Source organism: Gorilla gorilla, chromosome 4 (assembly GCF_029281585.2).
Source record: "Gorilla gorilla gorilla isolate KB3781 chromosome 4, NHGRI_mGorGor1-v2.1_pri, whole genome shotgun sequence".
NCBI lineage: Eukaryota > Metazoa > Chordata > Mammalia > Primates > Hominidae > Gorilla > Gorilla gorilla.
The window spans coordinates 61,549,805-61,567,391 of NC_073228.2; the positions used below are offsets into that span (position 1 = coordinate 61,549,805).

The following is a 17,587-nucleotide window of genomic DNA, read 5'->3' on the forward strand; positions in this document are numbered from 1 at the left end:
ATCAAACCAAATTCTTTGCTGTCATCTTCTGTTTCTGCTCTCTTTCATTTTGTGATGTAATTTGAGCTGAATCTTGGAGATTTTTGTCTCCTAGTAAAGCGTAGGCCTCTCTTAATAGCTTTTACTGGTTAATCGTTGGAATTAACAGCTATCATAGACATTGTATATAGTCATCTATCATAAACAATGTACACTGTTAAATCTCAGGATAAATATTAATCAGTCACCATTTGCCTTAATTTAGCAAGTGGTTGTCAACTTTGGGTTTACATTTTTGCTACTCTTTAGCTTCCTACCTAAGAATAAAAATGGGATTGTTTGCACTAACCTGATTTTGTTTTGTTCTCAGGATGAACTAGCTCGAGTTCTGGTTACTCTGTTTGATTCTCGGCATTTACTCTACCAACTGCTCTGGAACATGTTTTCTAAGGAAGTAGAATTGGCAGACTCCATGCAGACTCTCTTCCGAGGCAACAGCTTGGCCAGTAAAATAATGACATTCTGTTTCAAGGTTTGTATCATTCATTTTGTGTGTATGTGTGTGCTGAGGTATGTCAAGTAATGATTATGTACAGAATGTGCAGGGCTGATTGTCTTCTTTTAAGGTAAAATATATGGAGCAGGTATAATAAACTCCTATTCGTGCATTTCTATAGGTATATGGTGCTACCTATCTACAAAAACTCCTGGATCCTTTATTACGAATTGTGATCACATCCTCTGATTGGCAACATGTTAGCTTTGAAGTGGATCCTACCAGGTTTGTCATCTTTTCACATAGAACCGCTCTGTTTTTTGTTTTTTTTGTTTTTTTTGTTTTTTTACTAACACCGCATGAAGCAAGGCACCTTCTCCCCTTGATCATTAAAATTAGTTTTTAATTATAAAAGTTATATACAAATACACGTTTCTTTAATGATATCTGTAATTTTTTTTTAAGGTATCCTTTTATTTGCCTTAGATCCAGGGACAAACTAGAGAAAGGTGTCTTTGACTTCCACCTCCAGAGACTGTTACTAGTTAAGTCTGTTCCCCTGTCCTTTTTCCATGCATTTACATATTCATATGCAGTCACTTGCATGCATACTCTTTTTCTAACTCACTTCTTCTATGATGAGGAGTGACTTAGGAGAAGGGAAAGAGGCTAATAGGTAATGCAGGGTGCAGTTTATTTATTTGTCATTTTTTTAAAAATTTGAGACAGAGTCTCACTCTGCCATTCAGGCTGGGGTGCACTGGCGCAGTCTCGGCTCACTGCAACCTCTGCCTCCCAGGTTCGTGTGATTCTCCTGCCTCAGCCTCCTGAGTAGCTGGGATTACAGGTGTGTGCCACCACGCCCAGGTAATTTTTTTTTTTTTTTTTTGTATTTTTAATAGAGATGGTGTTTCACCATCTTGGCCAGGCTGGTCTCAAACTCCTGACCTCAGGTGATCCGCCTGCCCTGGCCTCCAAAAATACTGGGATTACAGGTGTGAGCCACCATGCCCAGCCCAGAGTGCAGTTTAAACCACCATTTCTGTGAAGCTTTCTCTGCTTGTTACCAGGTACTACCCACGAACAAAGAAATATGCTTTGTTCTGTGCTGTGCACCACCATTGTAACAATTGTGACGATTTATGAGTTTCTCTCTCCTCTAGGCTGTTTGCTCTTTTACATTTTTACATCTTTATATCCTTCCATGAGTATTTAGCATGGTGTCTGCCTTATAGTGAACATTTTATAAATATTTGTTAAGTGAATGAATTTTAACGGAATATCTTATGCTTGCTTTTTCTAAGCCACATGTTAAGATGTTCTTGTCTGTCTTTCAGTTAGGACTTTATTTTTTACTTTTAAGTTCAGAGCTTCTTGATGATTGTTCTTCCTAAATAATTATTATTTAGCAACTGTGTATCAGTTGATATTTTTGGATCTGCATTTGCTGAAGTATCAACTGTAATATCTATTCAGAACTCCAGCACTAAGCCAATTTTTGTTAAAATAGTTAAAAACTTAAAAGCAATTTTTATATTTTTATTTACTTCTTATTTTTTGAAATGGGGTCTCACTCTGTCACCCAGGCTGGAGTGCGGTGGCACCATCTCGGCTCACTGCAACCTTCCTGTGCAGGACTCAAGCGATTCTCCCGTCTCAGCCTCCCAAGTAGCTGGGATTACAGGCATGCACCACCATGCAAAATACAAAATTTTTGTATTTTGGTAGAGACGAGGTTTTGCCTTGTTGCCCAGGCTGGTCTCAAACTCCTAGACTAAAGAGATCCACATGCTGTGGCCTCCCAAAGTGCTGGGATTACAGATGTGAGCCACCACGCCTGGCCAAAGCAATATTTTGTAAAGCCTTGTATTTTCTTGCCATTAAGCACTTTCAGTTTTTTTCTTGACAACTTCTCATGTCTACTTTTTTTTTTTTTTTTTTTGCAATTTTCAAGTGTACATAATACATTATTACGGATTTTTATGTTAATTTTGTGCCCTACAATTTTACTGAATCTTATTATTAAGCAATTTTACTTTCTAAAGGTTAAAGAATTACTTAGAGAGTGAACCAGCTGCTTCAAATAAGTTTACTATACAAAGTGCTGTGGTCCAGATAAGAGGACTAGATGGCAAACAATATACTCAGGTTGCTTAAAATCAAACTGAGGCCCACTCTGACATGTCAAGAGCTTGAAAGTCAACACTCCCGTGTTCACAACATGAAAAAAGCTAAAAAACTGAAAATCAGCAGCTCTTAGATCCATCAGAGAATTTAAGTCCACTCCAAAAACTGGAGAGACAGGTAAATACAGAGAATCACAGTTTACCAGGAGAAGAAGCTGCTGGAGCCAGTGACTGGTAGGAGAGCTTAGATCATAGTTGACGAGTTGCTGGAGGCTGAGCATGGAGTGCCTAGAGAGTTAAAACTCCTAGGGGCCTAGTCTTGCAGGGACCCCTGCACCTTTGTAAGTTTTACCTCCAGAAGCCTCATCAGGCTCTCATGGTGAAGATAGGAGAAAAATCCGTTTATGCTTTGGGCAGGGGAAGGGGAAAAGTAGCCATTTTTAAATATGACCACAGTGTTCTGTTATCCCTAGCAAAGGTTTGCCCTCAGGAGAAATTACTTTACCAGAGCTTTATTTGACTTAGAAGTTAGCCACCTCCAGCCCCCTCTAGCGTTTCTGTAAGAAGAGAAAAAAGGCTAAGAAACTCTTTGAGTCTGGCCTGGTGGCTCACATCTGTAATCCCAGCACTTTGGGAGGCTGAGGTGGGCAGATCACGAAGTCAGGAGATCGAGACCATACTGGCTAACATGGTGAAACCCCGTCTTTACTAAAAATACAAAAAATTAGCTGGGTGTGGTGGCACGTGCCTGTAGTCCCAGCTACCAGGAGGCTGAGGCAGGAGAATCGCTTGAACCCAGGAGGTGGAGGTTGCAGTGAGCTGAGATTTGCACCACTGCACTCCAGCCTGGGCGACAGAGCGAGACTCTCTAAAAAAAAAAAAAAAAAAAAAAGAAACTCTTTGAAGGTCACACTTTAAGGAATTTGGCCCAATAAAACAATGGAGATATAATCAGATTGTAGAGTACTTCCCTTCCCCAATATCCCAGTTAACGGGGAAACCCAGGGACAACAAAAGAGACAGAAATAAGAGCACTAGAGGAAATGGGTGCCTACAGTTACAGCAAACATTAAACATAACCTAACTTCTAGGCAGATTAACAGAATGCCTCACACTAAAGTCCAATTTACCTCAGTTCCTATGACCCAATACATCTTGTCTGGCTTTCAACAAAACATGACAATGCATGCTAACAAAAAATGAAAAATCAGTCTGAGGAGACAAAGCAAGCATCAGAATCAGACTCAGATGTGGCAAGATGTATTGGAACTTTGAAATTGTCAAACAGAGTTTAAAATAACTAATATGCTAAGGGCTTTCATGGAAAATGGGCAGTGTGTAAGAACAGATGGGTAATGTAAGCAGAGACATGGAAATTAAGAAAGAATCAAAAGAGAATGCTAGAGAAAAAAGCTGTAACAGGGAGAATTCCTTTAGTGGGCTTATCAGTAGTCTGGGCACCACTGAAGAAAGAATCGGTGAATTTGTAGTTATATCAAGAGAAACTTCCCAAACTGAAATGCAAAGACAAACAGAAGAATAAATGAAAATGAAAATACATCAAAATTTGTGGGGTTTAATAAAAGCAGTTGCTTAGCAGTGTTAAATGTATATGTTAGAAAAGAAAATCTAAAATGAATTATCTGAGCTCTCACCTTAGAAAACTAGACAAAGAGCAATACCTAAAGCAAGATGGGGGGCGGGAATCAGAAATCAATGAAATTAAAAATAGGAAAAAAATAATGAAACGCAAAGCTAGATCTTTTTATTTTTTAATTTTTATTTTTTCTGGGTACATAGTAGGTGTTTATATTTATGGGGTACATGACATATTTTGATACAGACATACAATGTGTAGTAATCACTTCAGGGTAAATGGGGTGTCCATCACCTCAAGCATTGATCCTTTCTTTTTTCTTTTTTGAGACAGAGTTTCGCTCTTGTCGCCCAGGCTGGAATGCAGTGGTGCTATCTTGGCTCACTGCAACCTCCGCCTCTCATGTTCAAGCAATTCTCCTTGCCTCAGCCTCCCGAGTAGCTGGGATTACAGGTGCCCACTACCATGCCTGGCTAATTTTTGTATTTTTAGTAGAGACAGGGTTTCACAATGTTGGCCAGGCTAGTCTTGACCTCCTGACCTCAGGAGAGCCGCCTGTCTTGGCCTCCCAAAGTGCTGGGATTACAGGCGTCAGCCACCGTGCCCGGCCTGTCGTTTCTTTATGTTACATACAATCCAATTATACTCTTTTAGTGATTTTTAAATGTACAATAAGTTCTCATTGACTGTAGTCACCTTGTGCTATCAAATAACTGGATCTCATTTATATACTTTTGTACACATTAACCATCTCCGGTCTCCCCTTCCCCACCCCCCACTACACTTCCCAGCCTCTGGGTAACTATCATTCTACTCTCTATCTCCATGAGTTCAATTGTTTTAATTTTTTTAGCTTCCACAAATAAGAGAGCGCACGATGTTGTATTTCTTTGCCTGGCTTATTTCACTTAACATCATAACTTCCAGTTCCATCCGTGTTGTTGCAAATGACAGGAATCTCATGTTTTGTGTCTGAATAGTACTCCGTTGTGTATATGTACCACAGTTTCTTTATCCATTCTTCTGTGGACAGACACTTAGGTTGCTTCCAAATATAGGCTATTGTGAATAGTGCTGCAACAAACATGGGAGTGCCGATATGTCTTCAATATACTGATTTCCTTTTGTTTCAGTATATACCTAGCAGTGAGATTTCTGGATCATATGGTAGTTTTATTTTTAGTTTTTTGAGGAACCTCCAAATGGTCCTCCATAGTGTTATACTAATTTACATTCCTGCCAATAGTGTATGAGGGTTTCCTTTTCTCACTTTTCTCCTTGTCACCATTTGTTATTGCCTGTCTTTTGGATAAAAGCAACTTTAGGGTGACATGATATCTCATTGTAGTTTTGATTTGCATTTCTCTGATAATCAGTGATGTTGAGCACCTTTTCATGTACCTGTTTGCCATGTGTATTTTGTTTGTGTGTTTGTTTGTTTTTGTTTGTTTGTTTTGAGACACAGTCTTGCTCTGTCACACAGGTTGGAGTGTAGTGGTGTGATCTTGGCTCACTGCAACCTCTGCCTCCTGGGTTCAAGTGATTCGCCTGCCTCAGCCTCCTGAGTAGCTGGGATTACAGGTGCCTGCCACGATGCCCAGCTAATTTTTGTATTTTTAGTAGAGACAGGGTTTCACCATGTTGGTCAGGCTGGTCCCAAACTCCTGACCTCAAGCAATCCACCCGCCTCAGTCTCCCAAAGTGCTGAGATTACAGGCGTGAGCTACCATGCCCAGCCATGGAATATCTTTTTTCTTTGCTTTATTTTCAGTCTGTGTTTTTCCTTATAGATGATGTCTGTTTCTTGTGGGCAACAGATTGTTGGGTCATGGGTTATTTTTGTTTGTTTTTAATCCATTCAATCACTCTTACGTCTTTTGATTGGAGAATTTAGTCCATTTACATTCAGTGTTATTATTGACGAGGACTTACTCCTGCTATTTTGTTATTTGTTTTCTGGTGGTTTTGTGGTCTTCTCTTCCTCCTTTTCTTCCTTCCTGCCTTCCCTTTAGTAAAAGTGATTTTCACAGGTGATATATTTTAATTTCTTGCTTTTTATTTTTTGTGCATCTGTTGTTTTTTGATTTGAGGTTACCATGAGGCTTGCCAATAATATTTTATGAGCCATTCTTTTAAGCTGATGACAAGTTAACACTGATGGCATAAAGCAGCAAACAAACAAGCAAAAAGAAAACTAATAAAAACTCTACACTTTAACTTTATCCCCCTACTTTTTAACTTTTTGTTGTTTTTATGTATACCTTATTATACTGTCTGTATCTTGAAAAGCTGTAGTTATTTTTAAAAGGTTCATCTTTTAGTCTTCTCAAGATAGTAGTTCATACCACAATTACAGTGTTATAATATTTTGTGTATTTACTATTACCAGTGAATTTTTTACCTTCAGATTTCTTATTGCTTGTTAATGTCCTTTTCCTTTTGATTGAAGAACTCCCTTTAGCATTTCTTCTAGGACAGGTCTGGCATTGATAAAATCCCTCAGCTTTTGTTTGTCTAGGAAAGTCTTTATTTCTCCATATATGAAGGATATTTTCACTGGATACTGTTCTAAGGTAAAAGTTTTTTTTTTTTTTTTTTCTTTAGCGCTTGAAATATGTCATGCCACTCTCTCCTGGCCTCTAAGGTTTCCACTGAGAAGTCTGGGGCCAGACATATTGGAGCTCCACTGTATGTTATTTGTTTCTTTCCTCTTGCTGCTTTTAGGATCCTTTCTTTATCCTTGACCTTTGGGAGTCTGATTATTAAATACCTTGAGTTAATCTTCTTTGGTTTAAATCTGTTTGGTGTTCTGTAACCTTCCTGGACTTGAATATTGATAAATATCTTTCCCTAGGTTTCGTAAGTTTTTTTTTTTTTTGAGATGGAGGTTCACTCTTGTCGCCCAGGCTGTAGTGCAATGGTGCAACCTCTGCTCACTGCACCCTCCGCCTCTACCTCCTCTTTAAGGCCAGTAACTCTTAAATTTGCTCTTTTGAGGCTGTTTTCTAGATCTTGTAAGCATGCTTCATTCTTTATTCTTTTTTGTCTCCTCTGTGTATTTTCATATAGGCTGCCTTCAAGCTTGCTAATTCTTCTGCTTCATCAATTTTGCTTTTGAGAGACTCTTGATGCATATTTCAGTATGTCAGCTGCATTTTTCGTCTCCAGAATTTCTCTCTGGTTCTTTGTAATTGTTTCAGTCTCTTCGTTAAATTTATCTGATAGGATTCCGAATTCCTTCTCCACATTATCATGGATTTCCTTGAGCTTCCTCAAAACAGCTATTTTGAATCCTCGGTCTGAGAGGTCACATATCGCTGTCTCTCCAGGATTGATCACTGGTGCCTTCTTTAATTCGTTTGGTGGGTCATGTTTTTCTGGATGGTCTTGATGCTTATGGATGTTCATTAGTGCCCGGGCATTGAAGAGTTAGGTATTTTTGTAGTCTTTGTAGTCTGGGCTTGTTTGTACCCACCCTTCTGGGGAAGGCTTTCCAAGTATTTGAAGGTACTTGGGTGTTGTTATCTTAAGTCTTTGGTCACTGCAGCTATATCTGCTTTAGGGGACACTCCAAACCCAATAACGCTGTGGCTCTTGTACACTCATAGCGGTACCACCTTGGTGGTCTTGCATAAGATCCTGGAGAATTCCCTGGGTTATCAAACAGACTCTTGTTCTCTTCTTCTCTTCCCTTACTTTCCTCTAAACAAACAGAGTCAGTCTCTCTCTCTCTCTCTCTCTCTCTCTCTCTCTCTCTGTGTGTGTGTGTGTGTGTGTGTGTGTGTGTGTGTGTGTGTGTTGAGCTGCCTGGAGCTGGGGGAGGGGTGACACAAGCAGCCCTGTGGACACCACCACTGGGAGTGCACTGGGTCTTGCCCAAGGCCTGCAGTACTGCTGCCTGACTACCACCTATGTTCACTCAAGGCCCAAAGGCTCTACAGTCAGCAGGTAGCAAACCCAGCCAGGCTTGCGTCCTTTCGTTCAGGCAGTGAGTTCTCCATGGGTCCAGAGATGCCATTCAGGAGCCAGTGCCTAGAGTTGGGTACATCAGAGATCTACCTAGTGCTTTATTCTGCTGCGGCTAAGCATTAAGCTGGCACCCAAGCTTAAGACAAAGTCCTTCCCACTCTTCCCTCCTCTTTTCTCAAGCAGAGGAGTCTTTTCCCATGGCCGCCATCGCCCCAGGCCCATGGTGAGTGCTGCCTGGCTACCACTGATGTTCACTCAAGGCCCAAGGGCTCTTCATTCAGCTCATGGTGAATGCTGCCAGTTCTGAGTCTCTCCCTTAAGGCCATGGGGCTCCCCTCTAACCCAGGGCAGGTCCAGGAAAGTTTTCCAGGAGCCAAGGCCTGGAATCTGGGACCCCAGGAGCCTACTTAGTGCTCTACCCCACTGTGTCAAGCTGGTACCCAAGTTGCAACACAGAGTCCCCTTTATTCTTACCTCTTCTTTCCTCAAGCAGAAGGGGTCTCTCTCCATAGCCACCACAGTTGGTAATGTGCTGGGTCACCCCTGAAGCCAGCATGTCTCCAAGTCTCACCCAAGGCCCACAGCAAGTACTGCCTGGCTATCCCTCCTGGTTGTTCAGGGGCCAAGGGCTCTTTAGTCAGCAGGTGATGAGTTCTGCCAGGACTGGGTCCTTCCTTTTAAGACAGCAGATTTCCTTCTGGCCCAGGGTTTGTTTAGGAGTGTTGTCTGTGAGGTAGGGCCTGGAATGGGGGCCTCAGGACTCTGCCTGGTGCCCTCTCCTACTGTGGCTAAGCTGGTAGTTGCAAGACAAGGTCCTCTTTACTCTCTCCACTCTTGTATTTGAACAGAGGGAAGGCGTCTCTGTTGGAGCTACAAGCTGAGCTGAGCTGCCTGGGTTTGGGAGAGGGGTGATGTAAGCATTCCCTTGGCTGCCCTGGCTGTCTCACTAGGTCCACCCCAAGTCCACTGGCTCTGAGCCCAGCACAGCACCAGGACTTACCCAGAAACTGCAGTCCTTGTGGGCCTAGACTGCCTTTCAAGTTTATTTAGGACCTCAGGGCACTTTAGCTCTTGGTGGTGGGGCTTGCTGGAACTCAGGTTTCAACAGCTGGGATGGGTGATTTACCTCTGGCTAGGTCTGTTCTAAGTTCTCCATCCTTGAGCACCAGCTGAGCTCTGCCCTGTGTTGCTTTCTGCTATGACAGGGCAGCATTTAGTCCTAATACAAAGTCCCATAATCACTGTGCTGTCCGTCCCCCAAATGCAGATTTTCTTTGCACACCACGGGGCCACTGCCAGGAGGTGAAGGAAGGGTGGTATAGGTAATTCAAGACAGTTTTTCCTACCCGCTTCAGTGCCTCTTTCCTTAATATGATGTTAAGACCAGGTATTGTGATCACTTACCTGATTTTCAGTTCTTATGAAGGTGCTTTTTTGTATGGATGATTGTTCAAGTTGGTGTTCCAAATGGGGGGGACGATCCCTGGAGGCCTCCATTCAGCCATCTTGCTCCACCTCCAGTTCTCAAGCTAGTTCTTTGAAAATCAACTTGGGAAAAGTTTTATACACAGAAACACTTGAATAATTGAACACAAATGTTCATTGTAGTTCAGAATTAGTAGAATATTCAACAGGTTACCATTGGCATGTGGGAAGCAAGAGAGCACTGTGGCTAGAAGGTATTGTTTTAGAGGGAAACCTGAAATGGACTGCAGTGTTCCTGCTGCTATGCTGACTCAAAAAAAAAATTTCACAAAGTAGGCAATTGTCAGGGTTTCTAGCAGTCTCTTTGAGCCTTGTTAAAAAATTGTTAATCTCATTCATACCCACCAACTCCTAGACCTCCATATCTAAGATTTGGATTACTGTTGTAGCTTAACTGTTCTCCCTGCATATAATCCCCATATTTAGACTGTCTCTTCAATTAGCCACATATTGCAAGTTCATTTTCCTCCTCTGGCTTCCTAACAACCATCAGCCATTCTCCAATAGATACCAACCAGGTGTCCTTGTGATTCAGTTCAACCGTGACACTGTTTACCTGGAGATAGCATCAGATTTCCCACAGGATAAGGGCTGAGTAAGATTGCTACCACTTCAGATGCCAATTACAAGCCCCAGGTTGTTACCTGTGCTTCTCACAACTTCACCTTGAGTTGGATTAATTTGCTAGAAGGACTCACAGAACTCAGGGGCATACTTTACTTTTGTTTGCCTACTTACTATAAAGGATATCAGAAAGGATACAGATGAACAGCCAGATGGAAAAGATGCACATAGGGCAAGACATGTGGGAAGGGGCCTGGAGCTTCCATGCTGTCTCCAGGTGCACTACCCTCCAGGCACCTCTATGTGTTCGGCAACCTGGAAGCTCTTCAAACTCTGTTCGTTGGGTTTTTATGGTGACCTCATTATATAGGCATGATTGATTAAATCATGGGTCATTGGTGATAAACTCACCTTCAGCCTCTCTCCTCTCCTTGGAGGTTGGGGAGTGGGGCTGAAAGTCTCAACCCTCTAATCGAAACTTGGTCTTTCTGGTGACTAGCCCCGTCTTGAAGCTCCCTAGGGCCTCCCAGCCACTAGTCATCTCATTATCATATAAAAGACACTCAGCACTTCCAGAGATTCCAAGGGTTTTAAGAGCAGTGTGTCAGGAATCAGGAGCAGAGACCAAATATATATTTATCACAATACCCTTGAATTATTGTATTGAGTACTTAGTGTGGAATACCTGGTCTATATGTCTTTCTCCTTTTTGAAAAGGTCAAAAGGCAATTGTTGAATCCTCAGCACCTGACACTAAGATGGCAGATAGTAGATGTGCACTAAATGTTTATTGGATTGATTACCTGCCCCACCTACTTTCTCTTTCTGAAATACCCTTACTTCTTTTGTCTATGCAAATTCTGTGCCTCCTTTAGAACTCACCTGTTCAATGAAGTATTTCTTGCTTTGCAGTCCATGCTAATTTCTGAACTCTTACTGTATTCATATGCTGTGCCACACAGCAAACTCTAAGGAATCTACAGCAATGACGTAAGTGTCCAAAGCATTTCTGTAATACGTTAATTAATATAGAAACAAAATTACTAATTAACCTGTTAAAAACAAATATTTACTCAGTACTTGCTGTGGTAAGGCACTGTGCTAGTCTTTAAGGGGACATAGGTAAATACTTCCTTCAAGGAGCTTACAGTTTAGTAAGAGGGATAAAACACACAACAGATAAGTGGTGAGTTTCATAAGGGGTGTATTTTGAGAGTTCAGATTAGGCTAGTTAGAGAGTAAAGGTTTGTGGATTTGATTACTATTGGGTAAAATTAAACTACATAAAGTAGGCATTATTAGTCCTGTGTTATTGATAAGAAAAAATGACACCCAGAGAATTTAAGGATTGTGACCAACTCATAATGATTGATAACTGATAGAGCTGAAATTTAAACCTAGTAAGTCTGCTTGCGGAATCTCTTCCTTTAATCACAACATCAGAGTTTAGACGTGGTACTGATAAGAGTCAGCAACACTGGGCCGGGCACGGTGGCTCATGCCCGTAATCCCAGCACTTTGGGAGGCTGAGGTAGGCAGATCATAAGGTCAAGAAATCTAGACCATGCTGGCCAACATGGTGAAACCCTGTCTCTACTAAAAATACAAAAATTACCTGGGCGTGGTAGTGGTGCGCCTGTAGTCCCAGCTACTTGGGAGGCTGAGGCAGGAGAATTGCTTGAACCTGGAGGCGGAGGTTGCAGTGAGCTGAGATTGTGCCACTGCACTCCAGCCTGGCAACAGAGCAAGACTCCATCTCAAAAAAAAAAAAGCAATACTGATTGGATATGGGGAATAATGAAGTAGGGCAGGAAAAAGTGACATCAGAGATGGCCTGAATGATGTGATTAAGAAAGTGATAGTGCTATTGATGACATAGAGCACATGATAAGACATAAGAGTATGAGGAAAAATCAGTTAATTTGGGGCATACTGATTTTTAGATACCGGTGGGGAGGGGACATCTAGCAGTTAGAAATGTCAGACTGGATGTGAAATGCAGTTCAAAATAGGGTAAACCTGAATGGCCACAAAATATCTAAAAGCATGTCTAACTTTAGTAGGAACTGTGGAAATAGAAGTTAAAAACATGAGCTACCTCATGTTTTACTCAACTGCTAGATTGGAGGGGAATAAGAATTCTTATACAGTACTAGTTTTAGAGCTATTTGGCAATATCTAGTAAAGTTATATCTGCATATACTCAATAACTCAGAAATCTCATTTTTAGGTAGCTGCCTTAGAGAATCTCTTATGTGCAAGAATGTTCATTGCAGTGGTGTCTGTAAAGGTGAAAAATGTTTAATGTTCATTATAATTAGAGAATAGATAAATCATGGTATACAATAGACTATTATGCAGTAAAGTGAACTATATCTTCATCTATCAACATGGATAAATCTCAGAAACATAATGTAGAGTGAAAGATGAAAGTTGCCTTTTGTTACTATTGATGAAAAAAGTAAAAACCTACATCATTCAGCCGGGCGTGGTGGCTTATGCCTGTAATCCCAGCACTTTAGGAGGCCGAGGCAGGTGGGTCACTTAAAGTCGGGAGTTTGAGACCAGCCTGACCAACGTGGTGAAACCCTGTCTCTACTAAAAATATAAAATTAGCCGGGCGTGGTGGCCCATGCCTGTAATCCTAACTACTTGGTAGGCTGAGGCAGGAGAATCACTTGAACCAGGGAGGCGGAGGTTGCAGTGAACTGAGATTGCGCCATCACACTCCAGCCTGGGCAACAAGAGTGAAACTCCATCCCCCGCCCCCAACCCCCACCAAAAAAAAACACCTGCATCATTCATATGTGTGTGTTAATTTTTTCATATGGGCATATACACATAGAGGATTGTGAATTGGAAAAATACATGATATTCTTGTTTTATCTGTCCCCTCTCTCCCCCTTTTGTTGCTTGGGTATTTTAAAGCATATCTCAGAGATCATGTTTCTAACATATACAGACTTAAACACACATACACGTGCATGTGCAGCCTGAGTATTTCCACACAAATTTAAGTTAATAATCCTGAATAATACATCTAAGACTAGTTTTCTGTTAAATTTTTTTCAGTTATCTCAAAGTTGTCTTTTTTTTTATTTTTATTTTTATTTTTGAGATTCAGTCTTGCCCTTTCATCCAAGCTGGAGTGCAGTGGTGCAATCTTGGCTCACTGCAGCCTCCACCTCCCAGGTTCAAGTGATTCTCCTGCCTCAGCCTCCTGAGTAGCTGGGATTACAGGCACCTGACTAATTTTTGTGTTTTTAGTAGAGATGGGGTTTCACCATGTTGGCCAGGCTGGTCTTGAACTCCTGACCTCAAATGATCTGTCAGCCTTGGCCTTCCAAAGTACTGGGATTGCAGGCGTAAGCCATCCAGCCCTGTCAAAGTTGTCTTTTTTTTTTTTTATAGTTGGTTGTTTAAAGATTCCAATGAAGTCTACACGTTGCACTTGGCTTAATGTCTGTATAAGAGTCTCTTTTAAGGAGTGATTTTTGTTATTTGTTTTAAACAAAAGTGTTAGGATTTTATTTTTATTTTTTTGTAGGTTAGAACCATCAGAGAGCCTTGAGGAAAACCAGCGGAACCTCCTTCAGATGACTGAAAAGTTCTTCCATGCCATCATCAGTTCCTCCTCAGAATTCCCCCCTCAACTTCGAAGTGTGTGCCACTGTTTATACCAGGTATGCTTACAGTTAGAGATTACCATTATTAATCTAAAGTTAAATTATGAAGAATGCTTTATCAAAGAAGGATCTAGCTGCTGATGGTGTGTGGTTAACTATAATACTGAGTCAGTTTGGATGAATAATACATTGAGAATTGTTATTGGAATTGTCTTTGAAAAAAACTTAAATGTTACTTAGGCAACAGTTTGAAGTAAGAGAATACTTTAAAATACTAAATTTTACTTGCATTGGGAGCAAGTTTAAAATGCAGTGAATCCATTGGGTATGATGGATGTGGCTGAAATGAACATATTATGGATTTTTGTTGTTGTCATCTATTAACCTAAATTATTTACAGGGTGTTTCACAGTTGAGGCGGGTCTCCTCCTTGCTTTTTGCATTGTGAATTGCTTGATCATCTGTGATTTTGGTTTCTTCATTAATGTATAATTAGTTTGTGTCAGGTTTTCCCAGGATAGACTGATTGTTCTGTTTACTTTATGTAGCATGTTTCTTAAAAGAGATACTGCATCATCATTCAGACCAAATTATTAGACCTTCTAACACTAGCACTGCAAGTAATGCGTCTGAACTCAGAAAATAGCCATAGTCATGGCCTTCTTTTTTAGGGAATTCGGTCTATGTTCTTTTATGTCTTCTACTGTGTTTTTGAATTGCACATTGCAGTTTTAGGAATTATTTATTCCAAGGGAGGTCCTGCAAATGCATATTAGCCTTTTGGAAACTATGATTCTGGAATAAACATTAGTGGGTCTGGAATTTGGGATGGGGTGGATATAAGGGAAATACACAGTTATCAAAACCCATGTCTTTGTGTCTCTCTCTTTGCAGAGTCATTGCAGCCATTTGCTTTTTTAGCGCACGGCTTCAGTTGCTTAGAGACGTTAACAGCATCATTGAAATCACCATTTTAAAAGCTGTTTGAGGCTGCTCTATGTGAATTTTTTCCCCATTGCTATTTTTAAAGATGTATCTGTTCTATCTGTAAAAAAGCTTTTCACAGTATACATAGATGATAAAACATACTTAACCTTGTCTCTCTTAATTTATCATGACTTTTCTGCCTTTACAAAAAGGCTCAAGGAAACTTAGGAAAATCCTGTATAATTTTTTCAACTAGTTAAGTCTGAGTCTAAAGGGTAGTTTAGTTATATGAAACTTAATACAGTGAATATCTTCTCAAGTTTGGGCTGTATTCAGGTTTCTCTTTAAGTTTTATTTAGTAATTGTTCTATTGATGAAACTAGGCAGACAGGAAATAGCACATATTAAAAATAGTCTGGGTCAGCTTCTTGGCTGGCCTAGTAGTAACTGGTTTCAGAGAGCAAGTGGGTTTCTAAAATGACAGAGGCTTTGACTTTAGCTGGTTAAAAGTGAATGCAGACTGACTACATGATTACATGGTCTAGGAGATTGTAGTAGAATTTCTTCATGTGGTTGTCATCCTAAAAGAAAAATCTTTTTGTATCATCAGCAAACTTGGAGACCGTTTTGAGACCATGATTCTAATAATGTAAAAGGAACAGGTCTTAGCACTTATTTAGTACTTAGGAAATATTTAATGAAGAAATAAATTTCCCATCCCTCCCACCTAAGTAAACAAGATTCTTGCCAGCTTTCACAGCTAAGAAAGGAGGAAAATAGTGAAAATAGATTTTTAAACACTATATGTGGTGATTATTAAACAGTATGTTATGCTTTTTAGAGCACTTCACAGTAAAATATCCTATATTATTTTAATAACAAACCTGGTTTATTATGTTAAAATTTCATATAAAATTATTATCTTTAAAAACATGAATTAAAGGTGGTATCAGTGCATTGTTTAAGTATTGGGTAAAAGCATTGTTGAAGAGCAGAGACAGCATGCTGTGTTGTTATTAAATAAGGCTTTATTTTTTAATTAGTAACTGGTAACAGGGAATGTTACATTTACTCATTAGAAAGAAAGATAGGAAAAAAGATTTGGTCTCAAGATAGTATTTTATTGAGTCTGCTTCCCAAACCTAGTTTATTTCTTTTGGTTTGCTCTTTTGTTTTTATTCATCTTCCCTCTTCTGGCTTTTTCTTGCCCCTTTGCCTTTGGCAGTAACAGAAAGGTACCTTCCTGCTCTTCTGTGTTCTGCCTGGAGGGATAGTAGTCCCTTTGGGACCTACTGGGGAAATGTTGAAAGGGAAGTGAGTATATTGCTAGCTAATAAACTTCCCTGGCCTTTAGCTCCTTTTTTGAGTTCATATCTTGGCCTTTAAGCCTTTTCAAATCATGCGTTAACCAGCTCTATTACTTTATAAACCTTCCTTCCTTAGTTGACTGGATTAAGGTTATTTAAGAATAGCCAACTGTGAACATGTGTCAGATTTATAATTAAATCATTTTCTCATGTGTTGTTTTCACTTCTCCTGATGGTTTTAGGATAAAGATAAAATGATTCCCAAAGTGGATATTCTCGTATGGTGAGAGAATTCTGAGAACTAATTTATGATTCTAAATAAATCTCACCCTTTTTCAGTAAATCTGCTTCTCCAAACTGAAGTAGTTTACACACATTTTTAAGGCTATAAATGATAGTTATATACCATTGTTACTAATACATTTGTATATAGTCTAAAGTTTGAAACAAAGCTCTGTGAGCTAAGGGGCTGTGTCTTGTTGTTTTACTGCTATTTCCCAATGCCTAGAATGGTATTTGACCTGTAGGTACACAGTAACTCTTTGGATGGATGAATGGGTGGGTGGATGAATGGATGTCTAACTAACTTAAAGCCCAAGTTATGGGTTATGGTGTTGGATGTCCAGAATTCCCAGAATAAGATGCCATCTATTTGTGGATTAAATAATTCTAACATGGTTTTAAAAATATTTTTAAAATAATTATTCTGCCTGGGCTAGTCCAATCAAGAGTCTTTTAATTTTGAAAGAAATCTTTGGTCTAGAAAGAGCTCTGAGAGATGAAACCAATATGTGCCTGGAGTTTTGGGGGTTTTTTAGGTGGCTTTTTTTTTTTTTTTTTTAGATATTTTGATAAATGGTCAACTGTAATATGTGAAAAGTTTTAAGCAGGCCTACAGTTTTGTTCTGTAATTTTCTCTGCAGTTTCTTCACTTTAATAATATTAATGCTTCTTACTAGTTGAGCTGATAACCTTCTTCTCCCAAATGTTGCAGAGCTTTTAACCTCCTCTGATTAGAACCATTTCAGGAAGTAGCCTGCAAACATTGAAAAATATGTGAAATGTTAAGAGTAATCTTTTTTAGAGAGAGAGGTCTTTAATTCAGAATTTCTAAAGTGAATTTTTATATTTATCCATATAATTTTTATTTCTTTATTCAGTGGGATCATAATTAAATGCCAAGTGTTGGAAAAAGAACTTAAAGTCAATTGAAGGATACACAGAGAAGAATTTTACATACCAAGAAAAAATTATGTAGACACAAATGTTTTTAGTGTGTGATCTACTTGTAATGAATATTTTATATTACATTTCTCAAAAGCTAGGAATTAACCAAAATGTAAATATTTAATATCCTCAAATTCACTTGGAGAGTTTTTCTGTGATTCATAGCCAGAAATAGTAGACATGATTGGGTCTCAACATTTCTTGCTGTTTTAGTGCTTGGCTTAAAAATGTAATAAAAATGAAAACCCAGAATTAAAATTCATTCCTCAAAATTCAGTTGATTT

The 17,587-nt window shown here is 39.6% G+C and overlaps 1 protein-coding gene across 12 annotated transcripts in view; it reads left to right on the forward strand.

Moving 5' to 3' along the window:
- The window catches only part of NF1 (neurofibromin 1), a 260,201-nt gene that overhangs the window by 121,607 nt on the left and 121,007 nt on the right, over window positions 1–17,587 (forward strand). For all 12 annotated transcript variants that reach the window (XM_055388560.2, XM_031010600.3, XM_055388563.2 and 9 more), the window contains 3 exons: window positions 350–511; window positions 657–760; window positions 13,764–13,899. In XM_055388560.2, the coding sequence (XP_055244535.1) occupies window positions 350–511; window positions 657–760; window positions 13,764–13,899 (402 nt within the window). The remainder of the gene's footprint in view (window positions 1–349; window positions 512–656; window positions 761–13,763; window positions 13,900–17,587) is intronic.